Here is a 24,794-nt window from a genome sequence, read left to right on the forward strand (position 1 = left end):
ATGCAAAAATAAAAACGTAAAAGTTTCAATAAAAAAATTATAATAGCATTGACATTTTTGTTCTTTTAGCAGACAATAAAATAAAAAATAAAAATTTTATAGATACGTTAATAAAATATATTTACTAAACATTGGTATTCATGAAATTTTTAAGCGCAACTTATGCCATGTATAGTAAAATTCAATTGAAAATTCCTATTCTAAAAGAAAATTATAAATAAACGAAAAATTGAGAGTAAAATTTCGAAAAATTAAGTAAATGTTTCTACATGAATAATTAAATTTTTTTAGCTAAAGCTGCCTAAAGCGTAACCGCGCAGTTCAATCAGCTTACTCGGTATATCTTTAAGAGGTTATTACAGTTAGAAGGTCGAAAAAAACGAATTTTGTAGAATTTTTCCTGTGAAAATATTTAAATTTATTGATCCGAAAATTTTTACATTTTTAATGGTATCCTTAAGCTGTTTTTAAGGGGGTACGCTCATGTGAACGCATACATTTTACCACTTTTTTAGGAAAAATTTTTTTATGCGACAACAAAATTCAATCATTTTAATTTTTAATATATTTTTATTTGTATTTTGAAATGTACAAAAAAGTTTTTTTTTTCGTTTTTTTTTTTTACATTTTCAATATATTTTTTTTTTAAATCAAAGTAGTTCCCAACAAAAAAAAGTAGTTCACTGGTCATGGTGATGCGACTGTTCATGTTGTCTGAAATAAAAAAATTGAATGGATTATTATTCAGTAGTTCTGCGGCTATCGTCCCTACCAAATATAATTAATTTCATTAAAAAAAAAGTCGAACTTCAAAAAAAGTCACGAAAATCTTGTTTTTTTTTCGTTAAAAATCGTTTAAAAAAAATATGAAAATATTTTCGAAAATAAACAATTCTGGTAGGGACGATAACTATAAATGAGTAAAAGAACATATGTAAATTTTAAAGCAATCGGTTGAATACTTTTTTTTAGGACCATGACAGTTTCAGAAAATGATGATTCGAGAAAAATGCGTTTAAAGTTTCAAGAAAAGAATTTTCGTGTCATGACGTCGGCGACTATGAGCTGTAACTTATCAAATACTATGAATTTCGGTCTGAATTTTTCACAGCATGTTTTCAATAGGTTTTACTGTCAAAAGTCAAAGTCAAAGTGTGCTGTCAAAGTGTTTCGAAGTGATTACATGAGAATACCCCCTTAAGACTTAGTATTAGTAAAAATATTTATTTGGAAAGGAACTACAGTTGATCTCCGGGAGCTCCTCGCAAACAAGACGTTTTGCGGTGAAAACTTTATCACTGAACTGCATCTTCCGAAACTAAAAAAAAAACCAACAGATTTCATTAAAGTAATGTTAAATCTAGAAATTAATCGAAGGATAGGCAAAATGAAATTTTTTGACAAAATGGCGGTTTCTCAAAACAAAAATCGATTTTTGACCAAAATTGAGAGAGTGAGAAAAATCTTTGTTTAGTTACTAAAAATACCTCATACAAATAAGTATATGTGCATCATGTATTTTTTTGATTAAAAAAGTACAAAAATATCTAAATTTTGGGTATGTGGTTTTATTTGTGGATAAAGTTTACAAAATAAAAACATAAAGTGGTAATAAATTTCAAATATATGTAATAAGGTAGTTAAATCAAAAATAGTCTTAGTAGTAAATATTTATATGTGCATATTTGATTTTTATTTTTTTAATATTTTTAATGATTATGTATATATGATATTAAGAGCCAATATTATTACCAGTATTCAGCATTACGGAATTAAGTCGGGATGGCATCTAATCCAGCAAGGATTTAAGGTGGGCTGGATCAATATTGGCCCATTTTTGGTGTATTGCCTTTTTGAGGTCCTTGCTGTCTCAAACTGTATACCGTTCTTGAACACTTTTTCAGATACGATACCCCAGAGGATCTCAATCGAATTTAGGCCCGAACTTAAGGCGGACCAGTCCAATACAAGCATTTTTCGCCCCGTAAAGATGGATTTGGTGACCAAACTGTGTGTATTGAAGCATTGTCCTACTGAAAAGTCCTGTCGTCGCCTTATAAATTGCCACCAAATTCTATTAACTCACTCTACAGGAAACCCACATACATTTGAGTATTCCTTAGGGTAGAGATGTAGCACTACATATATGGCTTTCCCCTATGGCAGAACGCAGCCCATACCATCCCACTGCCACCATCAAACCCTCGCTTAATACAGGATCGCCGATACTGGCGCATATCTCTCCAATATCTTTTGCAAACATCAGGGCCATCTATATTGAACTTCTTTTCATTACTAAAAATTACGTTATGCCATTCTTAGCATGAAAAACGGTACTTATTTGCAAATTCCATGCGAGCGTTCAAGTGTCGCTGTGAAGGCTTGGGTTTAGGCACCATGGAGGTATGTTTCAGTAATGGATTTTTATGGTTTCTTTGCACTATTCGACTGTCAGTTATTTGGAGACCCATACGACCTTAAATTTTTTCCCTACTCATTAAATCAACCACAGCAAGTCCTTGTATTTGCCGTTTGCAACGCAAATCAATGTTGCTTTTCCGCCCACTTCGTCGAATTGTACCATATTAACTTAAATTTTTTAGGTAATTAGAGATGCAGTTCCGGTGTCGGTTTACTTTTTTTGCGATATTGGTGATATTAGCACCGCTATCATGCATTCCTTTTATGATACCTTGGTCATGGTCTGTCAAACTGGTTTCATGAGGCATTTTAACTAACCAATGTCGAAATTTTTAAATTAATTTCACTATTTTGAACAATTACATACTTATAATCAATATCTCAAACTAATTTTTGCAACTTAACTTCCGAAAACGCTATTATCAGCAGTTGCAACCATTTCGCACTGATGTGCACATATAATTATTTACTAAGCAGTACCGAAAGCTCACGCACATTTTGAAAGCAACGGTACAACGAATGAAAGGAGAAAGCAAAAATTTTGGTCATTTCACAACAACAACATATCACCAAATAATTGCTCAATTTCAGAAAAAGAATAGTTTTTCATATATGGCGAAAAAACAGGATACCTAGTTCTGCACATATAATTATTTACATTTAAGAAGCTGCTGGAGCTACGTTGGTCACTGACTTTGAAAACATCATTTTGAGGAAATAAAACAATCCCTTAAACGTTTTTTTAACTGAATTTTAAAATTGGCTACAGTTGTAATTCGAAGAAAAATCCGTTAGTTTTGATTAGTATTCTGTTTATAATGCACAGGAGTACATTTCTCTATCCAATGAACTTCTAGTTTTCGATTGTATGAAACATATCCAAACCAACATTATCCATTGTCATTTCAAGCTTTATTAAAGACATATTAGAGCGCATAAAAAATTTTTATACAGGCATTTGGATATAAAATGATTCTTCGGAAAAATTTAATTGTAATAAAAAATAACTGATTTTTTGAAAGTGCTAGACTGGTCTCATCACTTAAAAGCTTATATTAAAGAAAAAAAATTACTGTACTATAAAAAAATCTTGCTTCTATATAGTATAGGTAAGGATCTTCAGTTACGGTTTTCACAAAATAGTTGTCAACTCAGTGATCTTATGCCCGGTTACACAGTTCATACTTGAGTTGTAATTAAGATAAAACAGGAAAACAGTGTTTTACAGTTCATACTTAAGTTATGCTTAAGTACTGAAAATGGGAGACTTAAGCAGTGCTTAAGTAATAGCTGATTTTTGTTTTGAATTTTCAGTTATTTGTCAAAAGAAGAATAAAAAGAAATAAGAAATTATTTTTTGTGCAAAAATATGAAATCGGATTGGGATTTCCACCAGTTCCAATAGGTGCTCCGACTCGCCAGCGGTGAAATTCGGGGTTCTTTTGTTGTTTTCACCCATTTTCGATATAACTTTCTTCACAAATTTATGTATTGTCTGTTATAATTTAAATATTTAATACATATTTTTATGGATGACATTTGTAAAACATATGTTGCCCATAATATACATACTATATAATGTATTATCATAACAAAATTTTATAGAAATTAAGCATTGGCCGTGAAAAACAAACGATACTCAGTCTGCAACAATGCTTAACTAAGATTTTATTATATTTGGGCACAACTTAAGTATGGACTGTGAAACCGGGCATTAAAGTTAAAAATATTTTTTTGTTAAATTTTTTTTTTTTATTTTTTGAATTAAATTTTTTTTAATAAATTATTACTTATATAATAATAAAATAATTAAAATGCATAATAATTTACCGACTTAAGAGCTTGTTTTATACCTCACAATAAACATTTTACACAGTTAAAAAGGAAACTTCATCATTTAAATTTAATAATAAAAACTTTACTGAAATATTGATAATTTGTTTAAGTTATTTTTATACTTAATTATTTTTGCAAACAGCAATTTTTTGGATTACGACTAAGCAATATTGGAAATAATGTGAAATTTATTTCTTGAAATCACTCACAGTCGTTCAGATTTTCTCAAGCTCGATATGTGAATAAATTACAAATAAATAATAGCAAATACAAATAATGCATTTTTCATACTCGTCTCTGTGTATTTACAAATATTGCTTAGCGGGTAGCAAAAACCGAGCAAGAATAGCACACCCTTTCACATAAAAATATCAAATTTCGCTTACTTCAAATTATTGAACATTTCGTTACTCATACGTCCCTGCCGACAGCATACTGTTACTACACAGGCATCACAACCTATACAGTAAAATCCAGAATATAAAAAAAAATATAAAACTCAAACAAAATGCTGAGTTATTGAAAAATTCTCAACAAAAAGGTAAAATTCGACCCTTACCCACTCTCCATGAAATAAGGTAATCAACGTTTTTTTTCAAAAACTCATTACGCCAACGTAATAGATGAGAATATATGAGAATCATAAATCATTTTTCTAGCCCACAAGAGAGGATTGCATAAGTTAAAATTGCAGTGCCTTAAATATTCATCATAAAAAGTTAAAAATAGCCAACACAATATAGAGTTTGTTATATTTCGCACAAATTTCAGGAGCTGCGCCAGCAAATTGAAAATAAACACTTTTGACGAGGGTAAATTAAATATTTATATACGCATATTCTGGCATCCACACAAAGAATTACAAATAAAGCATGCTTATGTATGCAAAAATAAATGTTTGCCACAGGAGCTTTATGCAAAAATGATAATTTGTAGGCAAGAATTTGCCAAATTTAGCGCTGACCAGCTGCCTCACGCGTTGCTTCAAATGGCATTTGAGCAATTTTTATGCTTTTTTGAATGTCTTAAGAGATTAAGCAATTTGCTTGTCGGCAAAATATTCAATATCGAAATTCATTTGAAAAAATGTCAGTCAAATGACAAAATGTAAAATCAACTGTCTTAGAAATTCGCTTAAATAAAACAAAAAGAAACGAAGGCAACGCAGCGTTTCATGAATTGCGGCTTGTGACATCATGGGTGGCAGGCAAAAATGTGCGTGGACAGTCAACAGACTTTAAAATAATTTAGTTCTTCATTCCGATACCATTTTGAATATGTATCATACATGCATACGTCATCAGTATGTCACTAATTAGATGTGACATTTTCGTATATTTCATATTTGCGAAGAATTGTTTGTGTGTTTCAAAAAAAAAAAATATGTGTGAAGTATTCTATTAAACGATTTTTGGATTTTTTTTTAGCAAAGTTGCCAGCTGCAGCGCAAATATTGGGTAGTCTAAAAAGTCTTTTCGTATTTCAAATCAAACTTCAAATTTGTTTTATATTTATAATGAACTTTATTCAACCAAATATGTACCATTTTGGTCGACAACTTTTTGCCATTTTTCCGCAAGAGACATTACATATTCCATCAGTGTAAAACTTTTCTGGTTTCTCATCAAAAAACTGCTAAAACTAATTTTCACAGGCTTCTCTTGAAGCCAATTTTACTCCATTAAGGGAGTTCTGCAATGACCGAAACAAATGGCAGTCCGATGGTGCAAGGTCAGGGCTATATAGTGTATAGACCAAAACTTCCTAGCCATGCTCTCCCAGTTTTTGTCGAGTCATCAAAAATGTGTGTGGTCTAGCGTTGTCCTGATGAAAGACGAAGCTCATTCTGTTGATCAGTTCTGGCCGTCTTTTTTCGATTGCTTGCTTCAATCTCATCAGTTGTTGACAGTAAAATGTAGAATCAATCGTTCGACCAGGCTGGCGCAGCTCATAGTGGATGATTCCTTTCCAATCCCACCAAACACTCAGCACAACCTTTCGAAGAGTCAATCCAGACTTCATGACCATTCGTTGAGCTTTACCACGCTGGGACCATGATTTTTTCGCACATTATTGTCGTATTTGATGCACTTTTCTTATCGTCTCCTGTTATCATCCGCTTCAGAAATGGTTCGATTTCATTTCGTTTCAGCAAATAATCGCAGATGTTAATTCGGTCCACTAAATTTTTCACAAACAATTCATGTGTTACCCAAACATTGAGCTTTTTTTGCAGCCAGCCTTTTTTAAATGGTTCAAAACCATTTGATGCTGAATGTTAAGTTCTTTAGCGATGTCATGGCTGCATATATGACGGTGCTGGTCAATCTTTTCGATAATTTCATCGACTTTTTCAACGATAGGTCGACCAGAGCGAGGTGCATCTTTCACATCGAAATTTTCAGAACGGAAGCGAGCGAACCATTGTTGTGCTACACGAACTGATACAGCATCGTCTCGGTAAACTTCGCAAATTTCATTGGTGGCTTGCTTGGCATTCTTTCCTTTTTTATACAAAAATTTCAAAATATAGCGAATTTCCTCATTATTTTCACTCATTTTTGAACAGCTGTAACTTTTTTTCAACTTTCCCGAATTCAATCTTTTTTTGGTTAAATGAAGCTTGAAATCTCACTTTTCCATCACTATATATTACATAGTAGTGGTGGTATGTTATAAAATATCACGGCACAATATTGTAAGATTCATTGAAAAAAATTGTATTTATCCATAATATGTCCGAAGCTTTTAATCAAATAATATTTGAATACGGATTTGCTAACAGCCGCAATTAAAATATTTTATAAAATAACTTAATCGTTATCCCTTTTATAATAAAGAAATTTTTTTAGCAACATACATGCATAACATAAGCATCCACACAAATAACGAATTAAAAAATAATAATAACCTTTCATAAGCAAATCGAAACGCTTCTTTTTTGCACTTTTTGTTGTCTCCCTTTACATGCATCAGTTGCTCATGCAGCAATCACTTGCCATCTAGCAAATACCCACTGACACATAATCACATCCACGATTGAATGCCTTCAATTTACAATGATTTATAGTGCTTTGAGTTGCAAAAAACTCCGTTATAAATTGTAAATATTTAATTTCAGTTAATTTCGCCAACGAAAAATGCCGCACGTTTTTATGCTTTATTGAAATAATTTTATTTTATTTTTTGGTGGCTTTATCTTGTTGCCTGCAACACTGCGTTACCCAATGGCACACACACTTGCACACACATAATTTTCATACACAACAATTTTGGGTCATAAATTTCGCTTTATATTTTTTACATGTATGTGTACTTATATGCATATACACATATATGTATATATATTTATGAACACATTTATTTTCTTTTTTATGCGCTTTCATTGCCAATCGCTGGCGCTTGGCCAAATTCCCACTTTTTTTATGCATTTTCGCTGTCTTTCGGCGTGTCAAAAAATTGTGTTGTTGCTACAATTGCCATATGTGCCTGCTAGTGTGTGGCGTTGCCACATTTTTTACATTCTTTGATGCATTTTATTTATTTACTTTCTTCCATTTTTGTTTGGCAACTTTTTCTTTTAGCATATTTCTTTCGTTTGCTGCGTTTTTGGCTGCCATTCTACAGCAAGCCAAGCCAATCTGTGGCCGCATATTGCATAATAGTTGTGTGTGTATGTGTGCGAATGTGTTTATGAAATATTGTGTGTTTGCGCTGCAATGACAAGTCGTCGACGCCTGCTGCTCTAGCGAATGGGAGCATGAAAATATTTTCTGTGGTAATTTTTCACTTTTATGATTTGATGCTGTGCTCAATGTTGACGCCACGCCATAATGCGCCGCTATTTACAGTGCTGTGGAAAATTCAGCGCAGCTCGCTGGGGAGGCCGTGGCCGAATAATTTAACAGAGAGAAGGCTATGATAACCGAAATAAGATTTTGAGCGCGCAAAAGTCGCGTTGCATTTTCAATTAATTGCAGTTGTGAATGGCTGTGTGTGTGTGTGTGGACAGTAAAGACTTTATATGAACACAAAAATACAATTATATATATTTATATACATTTCTGCATATATATCAGCACAAAAGCTCCGCGTGTATTTCGTTTTCGCATCCTTTCACGCCAGACTTGAGTGCAATTAATTCCTTGCCGTCCATCAGCATAATTGCGCTTTCTTTCAACAACTCAATAGCACACACATACACACACACACATACAATTATGATTTAATCGCTGCCACAATATTTTCGCAGACAATTTGCTCGCACACAGCAACAACAATAACGACAGACAGTCAAACCAACAGACCGTTCGCCGCTGTGTCCATTTTTCGGTTGCCACAATATTTGCCACAATTCATTCAGCTTGCAGCAACTTTATAAATATTCGTAAAAGTAAAGCACAATAAGGACAACGAAATGCAAACAAAACAACAACAACTACAACTTTAACTACAACGACAACTATAACTACAACTACAACTACAACCACACCTACAACTACTTACAACAAAATCACTTACTCGAAGCATGAATGCTGAGGCAACAACTTCATTACTTGCATAGCAACAACAATGCGCGCAGTGCCATAACAATCAGCTTTAATTTTAATCTTCAACAAAACCAACATCAACGTCAGCCGCATCGGCATCAGCAGCAACGCCAGCGCCAGCGCCATCATAATCATCATTTTGGTCAACATTCTCTCGGTTGTCTGCTGCCTTTCGGTTTTCGTTTACTCTTCATCAGCGATTTAGTTTTCTGCCTGCGGCAACTTAAATGTCATCAACAATATATTATTTGTGGTTGCTGTTGTTTTTCTTGGCAAAAATTTTCATTTCTTGTTTACTACTCGTTGTTGTTGTTGTTAGTTTTGTTACTACGTGTCCATTTCCATGGTGTCTGCATTGTGCGCATTTGAATTCGTAAATGGACTATTGTTCTTTCAGTCGCCGCTTTGTTTCCTGCCAGTTCAATGCATTCTGAGTTCATGGGTCCGTTCGGCAGTGATTTTATGTTGTTTTAACTGATGTATACAAATTTAAACCAGTTTTGGTTTTTTTTATTTTATTTAATTTTTTTTTTTTTTGGAAAATGAAACTTTAGGGTTTTTTTTTAAATAAAATTTTGAAATTTTATTTTTAAATTGAAATTAAAATTCATTTATTTCAAACATTTTCGAAATTGAAATTTATTTTTTTTTTTGGAAATTGAAACTTTTAATATTATTTTTGAAAATTGATTTTGAATTTGATAATTTAGATTTTTTTTGAACATTAAATTTTGTTTTGAAATTGACTTTAAAATTTTTTAATTAAATTTTTTTTTCTTATTAAATGTTAATTTTTTTTAGAAATGGAAATTTCAGATAGAAAATCAGATTTTTTCTGAAATTTCGTTTGGAAATTGAAATTAATTTTTAAATTTTTTTTTGAAATTAAAGTTTCCATTTTTTTTAAATAGAAATTTAGTAATAGCTTTTCGAAAAAGAAATTTAACTTTTTAAAGCGGATTTTTTAATAGAACATCGAAATTTAAATTTTAGAAACTTCATATTTAGAATATTTTTTTATTGAAATTTAATTTTTTTAAACAGGTTTTTAAATGGATTTTTTGCAACCAATTTACCTTTTATTAATTTTTTTAATTTTGAGTTAAATATATATTTTTCGTTGATGCTATATACAAATTTGAAACCATTTTTAGATATTCTTGTTTGCTTATTTTAATTTTTTGCGGAATTTTATTTTTGAAAATTCATTTTTGAAATCTAAATTAAATTTTTTTTTGAAATTTAAAAAATTTTTTTTTTGCAAATAAATTTTACTTGTTAAAGCCGTTCTTTAAATCGAATATTTTATTGAATTTGATTTTTTTGTTTTTCATTTAAATATCTTTTTTTTCAAATTTAAATTTGGTGTTTTTTAATTAATTTTAAGTTAAATATATATTTATTGTTGTTTCAGCTGATATGTACAAATTTGAAATCATTTTTGGATTGTTTTTTGGTTTTTGTTTAATTAATTGTTATTTTTTTTTTTTTGAAATTGACACATTAATTTTTTGGGAAATTGAAATTTTGATATTTTCTTTAAATTAAGTTTAGAAATGTTTTTTTGTTTTAAATAAAAATAGATTTGTTCAAGCCGTTTTTAATAGAATTTTTTTTTTGAAATTTGAATTTTTTTAATATTAAATTTTTTTTTAAATTTAAATATTAGTTTTTTTTTATAGAAATTTAGTTTTTTTAGACAGGTTTTGTTAATGGTTTCTTTTTTGCGAAAAATTTACCTTTCATTAATTTTAAGCTAATGATATATTTATGTATAAATAAACACAAGACTCTTAAATGCTTTGAATCCTAAAAATATGCTTCGGATATCTTCTGAACGTCTTAGAGAACTTCCAAAAATTTAATTTTTTAACTAGAACTTCAGAATCTGAAACATCTTGTTACTATAAAACGCTGAAAATTATATAAATTTTATTATCTGACTTTACTCATACATATATTTGTAGTACATATGTATGTATTCTCATATTTCATAGAAATTAAAAAAAAATTAATTGGGATTTTGGAATTGCGCGTATCCGTACTCCACGGTTTCAACTAAATGTTGATGAAAAAATATTTAAAAGCATTACGATGCTCATTAACGACAGTTTATATATATTTCTTGTATAGACAGAGTTTTCGGTATTTATTAAAATAGAAAAGTCCTTCATTTAATTTAATTGGGTTTATATTATATATTCCAACTAAATCTTAAAAAAATATTTAACAAGCATTAAATTCCATTATGTTTCACTTTATATATATATTTATAGTAATAATTCCTTCATTTAATTGCTTTTCCAGCAAATCCTTACAGTTTTTCGTTAGCATACTTCTAGACTTTATGGCTTTATACAGTTTGTGCAACGGCATCTGTTGCCATATTTTCATAAAATATTATTAAGCCTAAATAAATTGTAGTGCTGATTGTTTTAAGTAATTGATATTGCTATTATATCAAACTAAGCCACGGGGCGTATGAGTAACTACTTTTAATTGTTTCCAATACACGAATGATATGCAATCAAACTGGCAGTTAAGCCGATTATGAAAGAAATATTGAACGAACGCGAATGTATGTAATTGGTAAAATGTGATTAAGAATTTCAAATATTTCTATGCTTTTAAGGAATAAATATAAAAATTAAAAAAAAAAAAAAATTAAGAATTAAAAAAAAAATACATAAAAATTAAAAAAAAAATTTAATTAAAATAGTTTTTTCAACGCTTTTAAAATTTTAAGCAAAAAAAAGTATATAATTTAAAAAAAGATATACAAAAAAAATAAAAAAAAATAAAATTTTTTTTTTTCAAAACTTTTAAGTGAAATTTTTTAATGCTACTGAGATTGACGACAGTTATAAGGGAGACAATGCAGCTTTGAAGTATTTTTTTATACAGTTTTTACACTACAAGCATTTACTTTCTGATTTCTTCTTATTATATGATATAATTTTCCGTATACCAAAAAAATATATCTTAATTTTGTCTCTCAATTATACAAACCACGGTATATGAAATACATAAAATAATTTTTGGCGACATTCTGGAGAATTTAAGTTTAAATTTTTTAAAAATTATAATTTTTAATAAGCGCCGAAAAGTAGGCAATACTTTCAACATGATTTCGAAAATATTCTAAAAATCATCATATACCATACCTTTTTAACGCTTTTTCTTGCATCTCTTTCATCTCAACACAATTTATTGAATAAACCCGAAAAATTATTAGTTAAAGTGTTCAACTATTTACTTTCTTTTACCCGGAATTGTTTCGAATTTTGTGAGAAAAGCTGCATCTTCTAAAATGTCATCATTGCATTTCAAAGATTTCGGCTTTGACGACACTTGCAACTTCTGCTCAGTCTTCACTTTGCCAGCAGAAAATTTATGTAGCAAATATTGTTTGATAAAATATTTGCGCTCATTAGAAAATGCATTGGCGCAATAAACTGTAGAGAAAATAGCCCTGAAAAATGAGAAAAACCAACAAATGAAAATGAACAAAATTTAGGGCGATAAACTGAAAGAAAACTATTTGGCTGCAAGACGAAGCAGAAGCATCACTTCAAATACTAACAGTAAATAGCAGCAGTTATGTCACGCTAACACGAATGACGACTGCCGGCAGGACAACAAAACTTTATAAAACAACAACAATAGAAAACATATAAAGCAAGCTAAAAAATTGTTTGTTCGCGCTTTCAACGAACGCGCGTGCGACGAAAACAAATTGTCTCCAGTCTTTATTTGGGCGCCTTTTAACACATTAGTCTATGTCCAGTTATTGCTTTATTCTACACATTACATATATTCTACACATTATATTATATACATATGTATGTATATATATGTATTTGACTTTTATATGTCTGCAATGCCAGTCTTCAAACCACTCTGGCGCTTTTTAAAATGTTGCCTTAAAATTACTGAAGTATACTTTGAGGCGCCACGGCATTGCAATAGTTGCCAATTGGCAAGAGCGCAACCAGCACACACCAAAAAATATACTGCACCTCCACTCTTTTCAACGGAAATGTGCAAGAAACCAGCCGCGAACTTCGCTACACTTACAACAACAACACGCTTGTTTTTGTTACCCAGCATTGGCATGGCAGGCGCCGCCACAAATCAAGCTGAAAAGTGCAATTTGCCATTTGATGGCGTTGACGTGGCGAACTCGGCGTTTTCTTGCATTAAACCGTTAGACATACGAGTATCTCTAATTAATTTGGAAAATATTATTGGTAGCAAATGTAATCCATTGTCATTTTGTTGTTTTACAAGGCGTAAATAGACAATTGTCAATAATAATAAATTAATAAGGCAATTATGTCATTTATTATTAATGAAATTTGCATTGCAACGTTCCTTTGTATATATACACATGTGTGTGTGTCCGAAAATTGTGCTTTGTATTAGCCTAATTTGTGTCAGCGCTTTGTTTGGCTTCGACTTTTCTATGCGCTCATTGATAAATTTTGATTGCGATTTTGTAATTTCACGACAAACAATTCAAATTAAAGTATATGCAATTTTCGTATGTGTTAGTGGTATTTTAATAAATTATTACAACGGAATTTGTGAATATAATTTATAATTAGCCGCAGTTAGGCAGTTATGCAATTTGGCTAATTCATTATGTAAATAAAGCAATGGACGCATTTAATTTAATGTTGCGGACAAAAGAATATGGATTAGCTGTTTTGGCAGCAGCTAGCCTGATTGTTCGTTACGTTTCACCGTCAAATTGATTTTTCGGTAGTCTTAATTTTCCACCTAAAAAACTGTTAATATGAAAAAGAAATATTAATGACATTTTTTAAAGAAGCATGCATAATGGATGTACGAGTATCTGATATATTTTTGAAAGTGAATTTAAAAATTTAAAATTATTTTTTTCTACTATGACTGTGATGACTATGAGTTTTTTTGACTATGTCTAAAAGTTATATTAATATAGAACAGTCATTCGAAGCATGTCGAGTTACATAGGTGTGTGACTTTGATAAGTCAGTTTGATAGTGATCCTAAATGTAGGCAACAAGTTAGTTATAATACTAAATTTTCCATATTTTGGAAATTATGAAGTTCTAAAACTTAGACATATATATTAAAGAGGAAAGAAATGGTACAATCTTACATATATCTCTTTGAAGACTCAAATATTCAAATTCGAATATCATTTGAATAGCGGCATGTCTTTTTAATATTTTGGAAACTAAAATGACTTTAAACTTAAATAATATAGTATCGCCATTGTTATTTATAAACCGAAAGTCTCTTAAGATCAACAGAAATTAACAGCAGGTTCTATTTAATAATATTCAGATTGGTGCGGGAAAACTTAGATATATTTTGTGAATTACGAAATAAAAAATTCTAGTTCATTTAGAAGAAATAAATAAATTATGTGGGTAAGAAGAGACATTTAGAGCATGTCGAATTAGATTAGATAGATAAATAAACAAGGATTGCAACGCTACTATTGAACCCTAATGTCGAAATAGGTGTGTGACTTTGATATGACAGTTTGGTAATGATCCTAAATGTAGGCAACAATTTAGTTATAATGTAAATTTTTTAATATTTTCGAAGTTATGAAGTCTAAAACGTTGATATTTATATTTAAGAGGAAATAAATAATACTGCTTTGCATATCTCTCTATAAAGACTGAAAAATTCAAATTCGAAAGTCTCATAAGATCAGCCGACATTGCCAGTGGCTTCTTCTTTTAATAATGCGCGCTTTGTTCTCAAATCAAACATTTAGAAGAAGTAAATAAATTCAGTGCGTAAATATTTCCTAATTTTTCCTTATTTTCTCCTACGAAAAAAACAAATTGAGACTTTGCTTCAGATGTCTTAGATTTTTGAGTAATTTGACAAGAAGCAATCACTAAACGGGGTTCGTAAACAGGATAGGTTATGTTCTATATTTTCCAATCTTGCCACAAAGCGAAGAATGTTGAAAAATCCGTCGAAAAATCAGAATAGTGTTAAAAAGCCCTACGATGACGGAGATGAACATCTCCAAACTAAATGTACATGCTCGATTGAGGGTAGAATAAGTCCGCTAGCGCTCTTTAATTTGCAACTGAATATTTTTTATGCAAATCTCGAGCATCAAAAGCCACATCCAATGTCACAAAAACATTTTTGCCGCTGTATATAATTATATTATACGGCAATAATTAGTGAGAGCATTAGGATTATTTCTCTGAATTTGATCCACTCAGCTCGTCTACCGAACAAGGTAAAAAAAAAACAAAAATTACAAATTCTACATATGGCTATGTTTATTTATAACTTAATACAGCAAAAAAGTATTAATATGGAAATTTCGTTTCGCAGAAGAGAGAAAGAGTTGGAGAAATTTTACAAATTTTAATACCATTAACCGCATTCCTCTATATTTTTTTTTTGGTGAATCAAATAAATATTAAATAAAATAAATTAAGTTTTTATAATTTTGGTTTTCAATACATACATACATATTTTTATATAATCAGCGCAAGCCTATTCCAAATTAGCATAATTCTCGTGCAAAATAGAAATAAAAAAATCCTTGAAATTTATTTATGAAATTAATTCGTTATATTTCTGAATTATAAATTTGAAATATGCTTGCTAATAAACACTATTTATGCATAAATGCGTGCATTTTTGAAAAAAGGCAAAATGAAAACTTTGCAAAAACAAATCGAGTTATTATGTAGGTCAGTTCGTTGCACAACAAAAAGCGGCAGAGGAAAGAGCAGTATTGACGTCAGCACTATGTGTGAATATTCTAGCAAATATTATTTTACAACTCGTTACAAACTACTTCACAACTAGTTATAAATTGCTTACGAACTAGTTATAAATTGGTTATTAAACAGTTATAAATTGCTTTAAAACTAGTTATCAATTGGTTATTAAACAGTTATAAATTGCTTTAAAACTAGTTATCAATTGGTTATTAAACAGTTATCAATTGCTTTAAAACTAGTTTCTACCACGAATCGCATCCGCTAAAAGTCAACTGGCTGTTTATAGAACGAATTGCCAATAGTCAATTTTCGGTCAGAAATAAAGCCGTCACATACTAGTTCAAAACAAAATTATTACTTAGTAGTTTGTTTTTTATATACTCGAAAATAATTTTACTTTAAAATTTTATATAATTTTAAACACTGAAAAAGGTATGTTAAGTATGCCACGAGGTTTATAACACACAGAGTGCAGCTTTGAAGATCATTTACAATATATACACATAATATATGTATTAATGACTGGCAGGAGAAGCTGAGTGGATTTTGCTATGGCTGTAGGTGCTCGCGAATTAGTCCCCCAGTTTTTGGGATACTGATCTGAAATTCTGTACATGTTCTTTTCTCCGTAGGAAGCTGCTCATTTGACGGAACCAGCGATATCGAACCACTATAGCACAAAGCTGTCATACAAACTCAATGATAACAAGTTAGGAAGGGCTAATTTCGGGTGTCACTCTCACATGAAAAAGTGATAATAATTTACATATTTTTTTATTTTGCTGTAAAATTAATTAGATTAGATCAATTTGCGTACTTTGAGTATTGAATTGTATTTTCATTTCCTAATGTATATATTATACAGAGAAGGCATCAGATGGAATTCAAAATAGCGTTATAATGGAAGAAGGCGTGGTTGTTAACCGATTTCACCCATATTTCGTACATGTCATCAGGGTGCTAAGAAAATATTATGTACCAAATTTCATTGAAATCGGTGGAGTAGTTCCTGAGACATGCTTTTTGGTCCATAAGTGGGCGACGCCACGCCCATTTTCAATTTTTAAAAAAAGCCTGGGTGCAGCTTCCCTCTGCCACTTCTTTCGTAAAATTAAGTGTTTTTGACGTTTTTTGTTAGTCGGTTAACGCACTTTTAGTGATTTTCAACATAACCTTTGTATGGAGGTGGGCATGGTTATTATCCGATTTCTTCCATTTTTGAACTGTATATGGAAATACCTAAAGGAAACGACTCTATAGAGTTTGGTTGACATAGCTGTAGTAGTTTCCGAGATATATATAAAAAAACATAGTAGGGGGCGGGGCCACGCCCACTTTTCCAAAGAAATTACGTCCAAATATGCCCCTCTCTAATGCGATCCTTTGTGCCAAATTTCAAAAATTTCACTTTAATATCTTTATTTATGGCTTAGTTATGACACTTTATAGGTTTTCGGTTTCCGCCATTTTGTGGGCGTGGCAGTTGGCCGATTTTCCCCTACTTCGAACTTAACCTTCTTATGGAGCCAAGAAATACGTGTACCAAGTTTCATCATGATATCTTAATTTTTACTCAAGTTACAGCTTGCACGGGCGGACGGACGGACAGACAGACATCCGGATTTCAACTCTACTCGTCACTCTGATCACTATGGTATATATAACCCTATATATGACTCTTTTAGTTTTAGGACATACAAACAACCGTTTTGTGAACAAAACTATAATACTCTCCTTAGCAATTTTGTTGCGAGAGTATAAAAACCCAGTTTTTGTATAGAAAACTTCTGTTTTTTGTGAGATATCTGTACGAAATTTGGCAAAGATTATTTTTGAGGCCAACGCCACAATCCCTGAAGAAATTGTTCAGATCAGACCACTATAGCATATATACTATATATATACGTATATATACATACTTGCCGTTCAAAATCAAGTTTTTGTAAGGAATCTTTTGTTTTTGTGAAGGATATAGGAAGAAAGTTAACTAACCGCTCTAAATTGATATGAGTCTAATAATTTTCTGACTAGTTGGAGTATAGTTGAACAGGTTTTCTGCTAGGTTTTCTGCTAGATTTTCTAAAGGTTATTTCTTTACATACCTACATATGTACATACAATTGCAATTATACATATATTTCACTTGAGTTGGGGAGGCAAACGGGACGTGAATATCCTACAACAATTTTATCTGAAGCAAAATGGTCTTGACATGCTCACACCCAGACTAATATGTGCTGTATAGGTACGTATGTAAGAGCACTTTTGGGGCTTATAAATAATAAGAAGAATATATACATATATAAGTGCATATATGTATGTATATACATAAGTGAGAAAGCATACAAATACTCATACGCGTGATCGCTGATAGCGCTTTATATAACTTTTTACAATTTTTTTAAATATATGTATATATACATTTTCATTTTTTTTTAATTTGCGCTAATTACTTAATTTTCAACGTAATAATTGTCTGCAGCATTTAATAGAAAAGTCACAAAAATAACAACAGAATAACTAGCCAGCGTCTACTAAACATATCATCAAACATATTGCGCTGTTAGTGCGGAAAAAAATAAAAATTATTAAAAGAAATTAAAAAAAAAATTAATAAAAAAAATTAAAAAAAAAATAATAATATAACTAAAAATAAAAAAAAATTAAAAGTAATTAAAACAAAATTAAAGTATGTAAAATAGATTAAACGAAATTACAAAAAAAGGAAACTGCAAATTTCACATGTGTGTCAATCAAAGGCAGTGCAAAATGTGCGCCAAATCGAATTACGCCTCTGAAAAGTAAAAATCTGTAAATATTTATAATAAATGCTACGCGATTGAAATGTGGTGTGCGCGTGTGTGTGCAGCAGATCGCAAAAAATGATAATTAAATGAATTAAAATTTATGAAAACATCAAACGCACAGTAATCTCATTAGCGTTGTGCGCGGCCACCGGCATAAAAACCACGCAAAATGTTCGGCTGCATCTACCAATTATGGGACTGGTAAGTAGAGAAGGCGATGAGGCGGTGCCCTGCATGAGCTGGTTGAAATAAAAATTATAGTTTAAAATATTTTCGCAAATGAATTGAGTGCCGCCGACAAAGTGCTGAAATAATATTAATTTTCATAAATGGCATTTTTTATGTTGCACAGCGCTTACTCTCACAAACACACACACATGCTTGCAACAATATCTCTCTATGCGCATGAGTGTGTGTGCTGATATGCAGTTATGCACCTGAGGGCACTTAATTTAATTTCATGCTTGCTGTAGTTTGTGAGAGTCGGTCGCATGAGGGTCATTAGTGGCAGCTATTGAAAAATAAAACTAATTACACTGTGCGACAAAGTATTTTATACAGCTCCCGCTAAAAGCGTTATTCATTGAAAGGAAGAGATCAGATCAGGTTTGGTAAATGCTGTTAGTGTGTTACGTGCTGATTTACATATAAGCATTTAATTGGGTTTCAAGTAAATTTTTTTATTACAACCTGGCGCATTTTGAGAAAGGATTTGGTGCTTGCATTCTTATAAAATTGCTTTCATTCAAGAACTGAAGCCAATGGACCACCGTAAACGTCGTGAATTTACTGATTTTGTCTTGGAAAAACTTAAAAATAATATCCATTTTTTTTTAAGAAAATCGTCTTCTCCGATAAAGTTCATTTTCATCTGAGTAGTGCGGTAAATAAAAAAATCCCCCGATTCTGGTGCGAAGAAAATCCACAAGTTATACATGCTCGAGTTCAACTATACTTTGCCTTGGCACAACTTCACTTTTGCGCATTTTTTTTTTCAAAATTGTCTTTTCAAATTCTGCTCTCAAGATTTCTCGCGTACTATTCAACCGATCTTAATGAAATTGTACACAGGTCTTCAAGTTATAATTTACAAGGTATTGTACTACAGATTTTTTCAATTCAATATCAATTTGCACGAAAATTCGATTTTTTTTTGCAACAAATTTGCACCAAAATATCAAGTTTTTTGTAAAAAAAGAAAACAATTTGCCTTTTGTGTGTTTTTCCTTCGTTCAATACCTACTTTATGTTCTTAATTAATTCACGGATTTTTTCTTATGTCAGCTGACCTTGTAAGTACCGCTCTGAACACGGAGGTATCTTTTTTTGTTGTTACTGCCGAAAATTAAGTGGTAATGATCGAATTTTGAATATTTTTTTTTTTTTGAAAATTTCACAAAATTTTTGTAATAAAAAATATTGAAAAAAATATTTCATTATTTTTATAACGAAGTTAGAGAAAGAGTTATTCAAAGTAGGCCGCTTTTTGCTCGATTATCGATTATAACCCTTTTAAAGGTCTCCAATCGCACAAGGTATGGAAAGGAACTACCATATGTGACTTGGTCCACGAAAAGGGAGCTAACGTGCGAAAAATAGTTTTCTGGGAAAAGCTGTTAAAAATAATCGTCAGTTTCTCGTTATCTCATTAATTGTTCTCCTTTTTTTTGACACCTAAGCCCCCTTTCCGTAGACCAGGTCACATATATCCAATATGGAAGGCGCTTTCGAAGGATTTAAAATCGCCATTTTTTAAAGAGAAACCTATTTCTGTGTAGCGTCAAACAACAAAATGAAAATAGTTTTGAGAAGTGCTGATTAATTTCATTATTGTGTTCATTGCTCTTACTCGGACCCGACAGTGGATAACCGGTTAATAACCTTTCTGTTTCATTGTAATATACTGCTTGATATTTGCCTGAACTTCTATCCTTTTATTGGATAATTGGTTTTTGGCTATTATCCTACAAATAGAGAGTTTTAATATGTGTTCGAAAACCTGATGGATTCTATGACAAGCTTTTTCATAACGTAAATTCATTTAGAGATTTTTCTATGTCTATCAAGGATCTATTGCCATTTTCATACACTTTTTTTTGATTTAGTCGACTGGAATGGTCCTTGAAGGTTCATGAATATCAGAAAGCACAAGAGTTATCAATAATATATCTAAGATTAATATTTGTTTTTTCTAAACTTCAAGGGAAAGCAGTCTATTGATACTGCATCTACGTTCGTAAACCAATGGTATTTACAATCAGCAGCCTAATCCTTGGCCTTCGGAGACTGAGCTAATTTTATCTATTATAATTTTTTCTTTAATTTTGTACCAGTGGATTCTCTTCTTTTTATTTGGCTTAGTACTAGTACAACAGTAAAAACTCGAATTTATGAAGCCGTGGAACTCATGAATAAGCATATTGATACTGCAAATTTTCATAGCCACAGAAAAAAAAGTAGAGGATATCTAGCTTTAGTTTGCAGTAAAAGTTATAAAATAAAGATTTGGAAAATTTTATAACTTTATACGTGCAAAAGCAACTCTGCCGTAGCTTTCCTAAATACATTAAAAATTTAAAATTGTTTATTGGGTTGATATTTGCTTTCGCTTTTTATGGCGAGCCACGGGGGGTTGGGTTTAAAGCATCAATTAAAAGTAATTAAGTTAATACAAGCAACGGCATGCACTCCAAGCAGAAAAGTAAATAAAAATGATTTTTGCAACTGCAACCCTTTGTAAATAACTGATAACCTTGCAGCAGCTGTAACGCGCAGGAGAATCAGAAACGCAATGAAACTGTAATAATTGAATGCATCATTAAAATGCAAATGAAACGAGTTTCCAAGTGACGCGCGCAAACAACGCTGACGTCAAAGAGCGACATTGCGATAAGTTACCCCTTTTAGCTACCCTTCACATACAATTTTAAAACGCCTGCAGTTAGCAGCAATTATTACATACCATATTGCTTGCTTGCATCACTAATATTCCCCTATTTCTGTTATTTTCTCTTGCTTTCGCAGGTTGGACGCCCCACCGCTCTTCAACGGCGCCACCATGGATGCGAAAAAGCTGCAACAACTGCAGCAAGCAAACGCGCAGAAGAAATTGCCACTCGCCTATCAAACGAACCTCGTCGACTATCGTGCCGCCACACATTCACCCGTCTTTCAGCAGCAACAACAGCAGGCCGCAATGAGCGCCTATCACAGCATCGGCGGCAGCGGCTATCAGCAAAGCCCCACCGCCACCTCCTCGAGCGGTGGCCCGCTCACACCCATCGACATGCAACCGCAACCAAATAAAATGCTGCTCAAGCATATGGCCGGCAGTGGTGGCAACACCTCGAGCAGCTCACACAGCTCGCCGTATCATCAGTCGTCCTACAACAGTGGTGGCGAGCAGCTCTATCAGTCACCGACGGAACGTACCTATTTGACAGCGGCTGGACGCCTGCAGGCCACCTCGGCGCATAATCCTGCCACAGCGCTGCAACAACAGTACCAACAGCTGCAACAAGCCAAGCTGCAGGCACAATTGCAGACGCAGAGTGAGGCGGTGCAGCAGCAGCAACGCACATTCGCCATGCGGCAGGCCATGAATCCGCCGGTGCCGCAAGGACACTTTCATATGAGTCAGTCGTCGAGCATCATGTCGACGATGACTTTGCAACAACAGCAGCAACAGCAACAACAACAACAGCTGCAGCAGAATGCAGCAGCGGCAGTGCATGGCCGTGCGCCACCCTCCACTTTGAATCTGAATAGTCAATATCAGCCAGCGGGCGGTGTTGGGCCATTGAAGGTCAATCAGAAGCAGGCACAGCAACAGCAGCAACATTATCACACACAAGATCAGCAGCAAATTTACGCACAACACCAGCAGCAACATCAATTACAATTGCAGTTGCAGCATCAGCAACAGTTGCAACAGCAGCAGCAGCAGCAGCACGCACATCACCAACAGCAACAGCAACAGCAGCGCTTGAAATCGGAACAACCGACACCGGGCAGTGAGCAGAGTCCAGTTTACATACAACAAAACCATCCCGGACATGTAGTAAATCAGGCCTGTCAGACACAGATATCGGCGGTTAAAGGCAGCGCTGTGGTACAAAAGACCACACCCAGCTCGGAGGATTCGTCGAGCAAGAGCCCTTCACACGCGCCATTAGACCGCAAGAAGAGCATCGGTTCGATGCAGGCGCTCAAATCGCCCATCACCAAGCGTCCACCCACGTCGCCGGTAACGCTCTCCGGTTGGCTGTACAAGCAGGGTTCGGACGGCTTGAAAGTGTGGCGCAAACGTTGGTTCGTGTTGGCCGAATATTGCCTCTACTATTACAAGGGACCCGAGGAGGAGAAACTGCTCGGCTCCATACTCTTGCCATCGTACAAAGTATCCGCCTGCCTGCCGGAGGACAAAATCTATCGCAAGTACGCCTTCAAGTGTGAACATCAGAACATGCGCACTTATTGGTTAGCCGCCGAGACGGGCGAATCAATGATGCAGTGGGTGCGCGCGCTCACCGCCGCCACAAATATGCAGGCGCCCAATAGTGGTGAATCCGATCAGCCGAGCGGTTCGTCTTCGCTAAATCACAGCGGCGAGAACTCCGACTCTGGCATACACACGCTACAGTCGCAGCAGAGCAAGATGAGCCTCAATCAGGGGCAGGTAACGCCGGCCTCAGAGAACGCCAATGTGAATTCGGCGTCGAGTAGCAACAGCGGTGGCGTTGGTGGTGGTGGTGGTGGTGCGCAGCCTTTGTACGCGAACGCGCCACCCAAACCCCGGCGGATCAATGATGGCGGCTATTCATCTCCCAGTCCCGAACATTCGATTGACAACGAACGCAAACCACATCACCAACAACAGCAGCAACAACAGCAGGCAGGTCGTCATAGCGGTCTTATGTCACCGACATTGCAACAAATGCAACAACAACAGCAACAGCACTACCATCAACGTGGCGGCCAGCAACCACAACAACATCATGCCATTTACGATACACGCACCGGTAATGTGTCGTCTGCACTGCGGCTGCAGCAGGCACAACAACAATTCTCTGTAGACCAATTGGAGGCACAATTGCAGCAGCAAATGGCTTTGTCGGCGGAAGATTACCCCAAATCGCCGCCACCGCCAGCCACACACTCCAATTACATGGAACTCGAGGAGCAGATGTTACGTCTACAACAACAACAACAACAGCGGGGTGGTGAAGAGATTTACGGCGAACGCGATCTGTACATGCAAAAGCTGATACAACAACGTTATCCACCACATTTGGCGCTCTACCCGAACGCGGAACGTCGTACACCGGACGCATATGGCCGCTCGAAAAATCGCATATTCTCGGATTACGAAGATATTTACAATTTAACTCAAGCCGGTATGCCAACATCAGCGCAGGAGGCTCTGCTACAGGAGGCGGCCAGTTATCGCCGCCCACTGAGCCCACCCAGTTACGATGGCAGCAAACATGTGCCGGCTATGCCGATGCGTTATACACCCAATCACATGGAGGTAAGTGGGAACACAGATTTCTTAAGTATTCCTACGTATAATTGAAACCTGAGTAGTTTAGTTTGTGACTGTCCCACTATTTTTTGTTATAAAGTAGAGCTACATACAATAGATCGTTCCGAAGTCACTTTTAAATAACCTGGTTATCATCGATAAAATTGTAGATATCATGCAACAGGGCCGATAGCAACGGGAATTTTAAATTTCTCATATTTCGGACTCTCGATTGTCAACATTTTTTTATGCTGATATACATGTCCCTGTGGTGAGATAAATCTTCCGCTGTATTCGTTGTTTACTTTGTCTGCGGCAGTCAAAAAGGTTAGACGTGTTTTTATGAGCTTGACGATTTTCCTTTATTAAGATGAATGGATCTCTTAGAGCTCAGACATTCTTGAATAAAACCAATACTGAACGATGCCCAAGCCCAGTTTATTCCATATTTTAAAAGTTATTTCATATGCTACACTCGTAAAATCCTCGATTTTATTGGCAAAAAATTGGAACAGTCGTTCTTCACAAGCTTTTCTTGAGGCGAATTTCTTACCAACAAAATCAATCGCTGAAAACAGGAACAGACGGCATTCACTTGGTGCCAAAGTCCGGTCTATTAGGTGAATGTGTAAAACCCTGTATGACCGGGCATATATGACCTATCTTGCCCATTTGGAAACAGCTCTTATTGGATGATGCTCTGTCGATCCCACCAAATTCATAGGGAAACCTTCCTAACCATCATCTGATTGTCATCAATAGTAGCTTCCGCACAAGACATTTTTTGTATTAACTCGTCCATACATCGGATATCTATTTATAACCAGCCTTATTTAAATGATACTAAATGGTTTTTCGTGCAATTGAAATAGCGTTTATATGACGAACGGATTCGACAATT

At 33.7% G+C, this 24,794-nt stretch overlaps 1 protein-coding gene across 7 annotated transcripts in view; it reads left to right on the forward strand.

The window, feature by feature from the left end:
* The window catches only part of LOC126767623 (probable serine/threonine-protein kinase yakA), a 256,576-nt gene that overhangs the window by 177,918 nt on the left and 53,864 nt on the right, over positions 1–24,794 (forward strand). For 3 of the 7 annotated variants that reach the window (XM_050485078.1, XM_050485084.1, XM_050485079.1), the window contains exons 1-2: positions 18,191–18,570; positions 21,394–23,899. In XM_050485078.1, the coding sequence (XP_050341035.1) occupies positions 18,539–18,570; positions 21,394–23,899 (2,538 nt within the window). In that variant the 5' untranslated portion in view covers positions 18,191–18,538. Of the gene's footprint in view, positions 1–18,044; positions 18,571–21,393; positions 23,900–24,794 lie in introns of those variants that run through there. The other 4 variants (XM_050485083.1, XM_050485081.1, XM_050485085.1 and 1 more) reach the window with 3 other exon arrangements.

Source organism: Bactrocera neohumeralis, chromosome 2 (genome assembly GCF_024586455.1).
Source record: "Bactrocera neohumeralis isolate Rockhampton chromosome 2, APGP_CSIRO_Bneo_wtdbg2-racon-allhic-juicebox.fasta_v2, whole genome shotgun sequence".
In the NCBI taxonomy this organism is placed as follows: Eukaryota; Metazoa; Arthropoda; class Insecta; order Diptera; family Tephritidae; genus Bactrocera; species Bactrocera neohumeralis.